This window comes from Solanum tuberosum, unplaced genomic scaffold, assembly GCF_000226075.1.
Source record: "Solanum tuberosum cultivar DM 1-3 516 R44 unplaced genomic scaffold, SolTub_3.0 scf00076, whole genome shotgun sequence".
NCBI classification, from domain to species: Eukaryota; Viridiplantae; Streptophyta; class Magnoliopsida; order Solanales; family Solanaceae; genus Solanum; species Solanum tuberosum.
This window is the reverse complement of record NW_006239000.1, coordinates 1,723,753-1,730,217: the sequence shown is the minus strand read 5'-3', so window position 1 is coordinate 1,730,217 and position 6,465 is coordinate 1,723,753. Positions and strand designations below refer to the sequence as shown.

Sequence of the window (6,465 nt, the reverse complement as noted above, 5' to 3'; positions counted from 1 at the left end):
ACATTGATTACATGTGTTAGAATAGGAATAGGTTTAACCAATCCTATTAGAATAGGAATAGGTTTATACAATCCTATTAGAATAGGAATAAGTTTATACAATCCTATTAGAACAGGAATAGGAATAGAAATAGAAATAGGAATACTAAATAGTATCCTACTTGGTAAATGATTGTATTCTAGGGTCTATAAATAGGGTCTCAATGTAATAATGTAAACAACAACAATTCAATAATATTCTTTTCCAATATTTCTCACACAAACAACAAGTACTTCTATTGTACATGGCCATAAAAATATAAACTTCATATCAAGCTTGGTCAGGACAGAACATAACAAGAGGATTGTCAGGGTTGGAGAGAATTCTAACTTGAAGCAAGTGAGACACCATATTCACTGTTTATTCTACTAGTAAATCTAATATACTATTTTTGTTGCATATGTTGATGGAAGTTCTAATTAGTTGGAGTTCTCTTCAGTAACTTGGTAAAAGAACTATATCTGATTAAATGTTTTCAGTACTTCTATATCATATGATTTCCTTTTGGATCCTGAGTTCTGTATTTACTGCATAACTAGGTAAACGTGGACACCACAAATTCTGGGGCACACGGATGTTCAAATATGGAGATCTTGATGTTCTGCACTTTCTTCTTTCAAATCTGAACTGGTGAGTTTATTGTTATATGGTTTCCATCCTATGCATGCTATTCTCTCAGTTTCATTGCTAGTTTAAGTTTTGTTAGGAGTCGAAGGTTTGGCACCTGATAAATGTTGCTGGCCGTGCAATAAATGCATCACCATCCTTTGATTATTAAGTTCATTCTATATTTTATTGTACTTTACACCTATATATAGGTTTATGTTGTAGTTCATTTGTATCAAGTGGGAAATACAAGATAAGTCCTCTTCCTCAATTTCGCAATGTATCAGAGTAGATTCACTCTTGTAAAATTCTAAATTGCTTCTGCTCACTGGCATGCGTCCTCTTGCCTCTTTCCCAGATGAAGTCCATTTTTATTTATCAAAGTGAAATTGTAGACAATTGTCCTCTCCATCCCTCTCACATGGTCCGAATTCAATGATCCTCATTCGTGTCACATCAAGCTAGAACAGGAACCACTCCTCTCAAAGAATTTCCATTGCCCCCAGCCCCCCAGTAGAAAGGAAAAAGAAGAAAGAAAAATTTGCTTTTAGTAAGCAGAGATTAGAGATTTGGCACCTTGTGAAGAAAATTTGTAAGCTGAGAATTCATCTACCAACCTAGTGGAGGTGAGGCTGTTTCTCAACAGTAAGTCTGTTAGAATGTCATCGCCTTGTTGATGTTTCTTTCTTGAGATGGCAACAACTTGTATTAAAATTAAAAGAGACTGTGAAGCCATAATTTCAGAGTGTGAACAAAAACCAAGCTAGGCAAAGATTATATTGCACTACAGAGGCTCTAAAAGTTGCATTAGGGCCTCAGTGTCACCTATGTACACTTATTTACCCCAAAAATGAAAAAGCAAAATACAACTAAGCTTTATCTTCTGGATTGAGTTTCTCTTTCCTTCAAAACATCTAAGATTTCTTTCCCTCCGGATTGTCCACCATATGCAGCCTGGGATCATATTCCATCTTCTTTTTTAGCTTTTGTGCTTCCCCTTCTGTTCCAGCTGGAAAGCATGTCAAGTGAAGTCATTGACACTGGCCAGCTCAAACCAATCATAGCAAGGAAGACGTCCCAAAGTTGTGTATACTTTCCACATAAGTGGCAAAGAAAGCAAAGTTGTATTCCCCTTCTGTAGCCTGTCCCATGTCAAACAAGCTCTCTCGACTATCAACCAAACAAAACAAGCCACCTTGTATGTGATCTCAATTCTCCAGATGTGCTTCCAAGGCCATAACTAGGTCAGCTAGTTATCAAGGTTCAAACTGTGATAAGCTGTTTTGACTGAAAAAGTGCCTGTGTTATCCACCCCAACCTGTCTTGAGCTTGAGAAGTTCCAATGAACTGATTGATGGTGTTTAGGAACTCAGCAAATCTGTCCAAATTCCAGTCATTCAAGGCTCTCCTATAACTTAAATTCCATACCTGATTGCTCCAAACTTCACTAATGCCAGCCCTTTGTTGCTGGTTTAGAGAAAAGATATCAGGGTATGAGAGCTTGAGAGGGCCATTACCTAGCCAATTGGCAGTTGGCAGTATGTATGTTTTCTTCTTAGTCAAGTCTCATAGATCCACGTTCACATGGTTGATGCATGAGCGTGAGCGATTTCTGTATAAGAAACAAACTTCTTTTTGAAACGAAATGCTCTCACCTAACAGACATGATTGTGCAAGAAACTATTTTCTTGACATGTTGCTTATACAATGGTATTTTTCAGGTGGGTGGAGGAGTATCATGTCGATGGCTTCCATTTTCATTCGCTCTCGTCCATGTTGTATACGCATATGGATTTGCTTCATTTACTGGTGACATGGATGAGTAAGCATCAAAAGTTCAATTGTGTCATGTTAATTGTTCATGCGTTGTTTACTTATTAAAAAATGTTTACACATTGTTCACCAATGACATATATTTAAGATTCATATATTTGCAGTCTTTTAACTGGATTTTGGTATCTATCTTGATTAGGAAGTGCTAGAGATTGTAATGTGGATTATCAGTAGTCCTTTACACAGGATTAAAATGAACTGCATAATCACTTTTTTCTATTGGTGCAGTTCGGAGTATGTAGATGATCCTATAGCGGTTAGAGATATCCTAGGTCCTTTGTAAGACGTAGTAGGATCTAGTTTAGTTTTGTTTTAAGTACACGCAACTGTATGTAGCTCCATGATGTAAATTTGGGATCCCAGCCTTTAGTGCTAAAGATTAATACACAAAACTATTACCTTGGTAAAAAAAAATGTGGATTAGAAAACAAAGCTAGAAGGACCTCAATTTTGAAAACTATGTGACTAGAATGTATGTTAAACATTGGAAAATTATGAGCATCTATCTTTCTGTTGGTTGGTTTTTCTTCGACAATCTAAAACTTTTGTTGTTGCAGATACTGTAACCAATATGTTGACAAGGAGGCCTTATTGTACCTCATATTAGCAAATGAAGTATTACATGCTCTTCATCCTAATGTGATCACGATTGCTGAGGATGTAAGTGAACTATTTCAATTCTCTTGAATTGTTCATTGCTTTCCTTTGATGCTTTCGAGGAGTAGAAATCCTTTGTTATTGAACTTAGTTCTGCTGAGTATACCTTATGATACTTTAAGATATCTCTTGAAAAGAGGATTTCACTAAATGTTTCTTGATAAGTAAAGATAATTCAATGCTGAGTGTTCTTCTTGTGCAAGCTTATTTCTTAGTTTTGTATTACTAGATATGTCAGATTTCCTTGCTTTTACATGCAACTTGTAGCTTGAGACAAGGGGTGACGTTTGGTTGGAGTAATGGAGAAATAATCTCCACATAAAATTCAACATTGTTTAATACAATGTTTGGTTTGATTTTTCTGTTCCACGTAAAACTTAGCATAATCTGTTACGTGTTTGGTTTCAAATTTTCCTTTCTACATAACTAATACTCACATAAGTTATGTGGGAATCTATGTATTATTTTATATTTATGTGGGATAGAATGTGGAATAAGAATGCAGTGGTTAGTAATACATGGATTAGAACAATAAATGAAAGAATAACCTTTCATGTAGGAACTAATATTTTATTTTTAAAAAATAAAAACATATTTTCAAAAATACATTGTATAATAAATTTTAATACAACAATCAAATATCCAATAGCATGTAATTGTTAAATTACAATCTTTTCATTATTAATCCTTGAATTACATTCTGTGTATCACTAACCCTGCATTACAAACTCTACATTTCTAATTTCTGCAGACCCCCAACTGTCCTTTCATAAAGATTTCTTTCTGTTACATAGGCAACTCTGTATCCTGGACTCTGCGATCCAACATCTCAAGGTGGACTGGGCTTTGATTATTTTGCCAATCTTTCTGCCTCAGAGATGTGGCTTGCATTACTTGAAAATACTCCTGATCATGAATGGTGCATGAGTAAGGTTGAACCTTGCATCATTGGCTTACAGGATTTTTCTCCTTTTGAACATCTAATGCTATGGTAGTTGGTGGAATTTAATATGGTTGACTTATTTCAGATTGTTAGCACATTAGTGGGCGATAGACAAAATACTGATAAAATGCTTTTGTATGCAGAAAATCACAACCAGGTAGCTACACTTTTTTTTATTGTCATGTATTTATGAGTTTTCTCCCCTTTCCTTTACTTTTCTTTCATATTGTAAAGGTCTGATTTGACAATCTACATTATTTGACTGGTTGTAATTCTCCCTTCTCTTTTAGTCCATTTCTGGAGGTCGTTCCTTCGCAGAAATACTGATTGGTAACTCCTTGGGGAAATCTTCCATATCACAAGAGTCATTACTTAGAGGCTGCTCGTTACACAAGGTAATTTCTTTACTTGTGGTTTACACTTCATGTAGAAGGTGAATATTTGGTACTACCTAGAGGCTGCTTGTTACACTAGGGAAACTGCTTGACATTTCTTGGTTGATCAGGTCTGACTCTTATGAACAGCCACCCTTCACTCGTCTCTTAAATATAATCTCCCTCTATTTTTGTAAGCGGGATGCTTTGTGCACCAGACTGTCTTTTTTTTCATGCTTACCTCTTATTTGAGGTCAAATTAACCTCTGTACAGTTGTCGTCGTTCTTGATGTTGCAGTCAATAAGTAGGGGCATTCAGGTGAAACTTGTATGTGCTTCAAGAAGGAACTAGCCTTTTAATATTTTCTTCTTCTGGGAAATAGTTCAGCTTGATGAATCTGATTTCATTGATTTTCTGGTTAATAGATTAGTCCTTCAGATAAACTCCTTACCCAAGGGAATCTATTTCCCTCTTTTCAGCACAATTTTAGATTACTTGCCTGCTTGTTCTGTGATATTCCCATGCATTTGGGCTTGTCTAATTATGGTTGGAATCTTCTTGTATTAAATAGATGATCAGATTAATTACATCTACAATTGGTGGTCATGCATACCTCAACTTCATGGGCAATGAATTTGGTCACCCAAAGGTGAGTAGTTATTATCTGCATATATGATTTGTGGACGTTTACAACTATACTACAGTAGATTTAGTACCAAATGACCTGTTTCCTGCAACAGAGAGTAGAGTTTCCAATGTCAAGCAACAATTTCTCCTTTTCACTGGCTAACCGTCGCTGGGATCTATTGGAAGATGTTGTACATTATCAATTATTCTCATTTGATAAGGTGACCACCGAACTTCTAATTATGCAAAATGCGCTCTGCTGCCTCTCTCTAAATATACTTATATATATATATACACATGTGTGTTTGTGTAGAATCTCCTTATACGACTGTTGCTGAATATATTGCATTTGAGACGTACTGTTTAGTAGATATTCTGTTGTATATTACTTGTTGCTTTGTCCCCCCCCCAAGGAGTAAATTTGTTCCATTTTCATACATCATTGTTGGGTTTCTATTAATCCTGATAATGTCTTTCTGATACTGTGTGGAGAAAATACACCATACGAGCAATGCAAGGTAGGCCTAGTTGTTGCGCATTAGTAAATGACTGTCACTAAAGTGATCTTCCCTTTGAGTGTACTTTTTTGTATATATTCTGCTTGATATTAGATGTTGCTTTTCCTCCTTTTTTTCCGTCAAGGAGTAAAGATCGGGCTTCCACACATCACAGCAACCCTTTTTTGATATTCTGTGCTGAAAAAATAGTGTACTCTTTAGTAGATATTTTGTTGGAAACCACATATTGCTTTGTTCCCTTATTTCCCATCAAGGGGTATATATAGTTAGGGATTCCACATGCCATAGCAACCTTTTCTGATATTATGTGGAAACGATATACTGTATGGTCAATAAAGGTAGCTCACATAGCTATGCATTAGTAAATGAGGTTCATGTGCTACTTATGTCATACTTGAATGGTATTTATCACCTCTCCATAACCATTATTTTTTTCTTTTTAGTTGGTTGATGAGATAGCTTGTGTTTGATCCAGTTATAGGCATATGTTATGCATCTCTTTCTTTCTTTCTGGCTCTGCTGTAAATTGGAATAGTTGTTCTGCAACCAAAGGGAAAAAGAAAGAAGAGAGTTATGACTCCTTCCATTTTCAGGATATGATGGACTTGGATAAAAATGGGAGAATTTTGTCCAGAGGTCTTGCCAACATTCACCATGTCAATGATACTACCATGGTACAAACATTGTCTCTCTTTTATTTGATATTTCTCCATTTCAATTTTTTTCTGTATCTCGTTTTTCTAGTGTGCCTGATTGATGATAATTAGAAGGTGATGCTCGAGTTGGTCCTGTATTGGGGTTCCCTAACTATGGAGAGTATTTCATATTTTAGTGGTCTGTCACCCTGGGGGGGGGGGGGGGGGAGGA

General features: G+C 35.9%; 1 protein-coding gene across 1 annotated transcript in view; it reads left to right on the top strand.

Annotated features, from left to right (window-relative positions):
- LOC102603708 (1,4-alpha-glucan-branching enzyme 3, chloroplastic/amyloplastic-like) overlaps positions 1 to 6,465 on the top strand; it is a 17,155-nt gene that overhangs the window by 8,546 nt on the left and 2,144 nt on the right. The window contains 10 exon segments of the mRNA XM_015308181.1: positions 579 to 669; positions 2,367 to 2,431; positions 2,434 to 2,467; positions 3,036 to 3,138; positions 3,930 to 4,067; positions 4,164 to 4,235; positions 4,369 to 4,473; positions 5,025 to 5,102; positions 5,194 to 5,301; positions 6,192 to 6,272. Coding sequence (XP_015163667.1) covers positions 579 to 669; positions 2,367 to 2,431; positions 2,434 to 2,467; positions 3,036 to 3,138; positions 3,930 to 4,067; positions 4,164 to 4,235; positions 4,369 to 4,473; positions 5,025 to 5,102; positions 5,194 to 5,301; positions 6,192 to 6,272 — 875 coding nt within the window.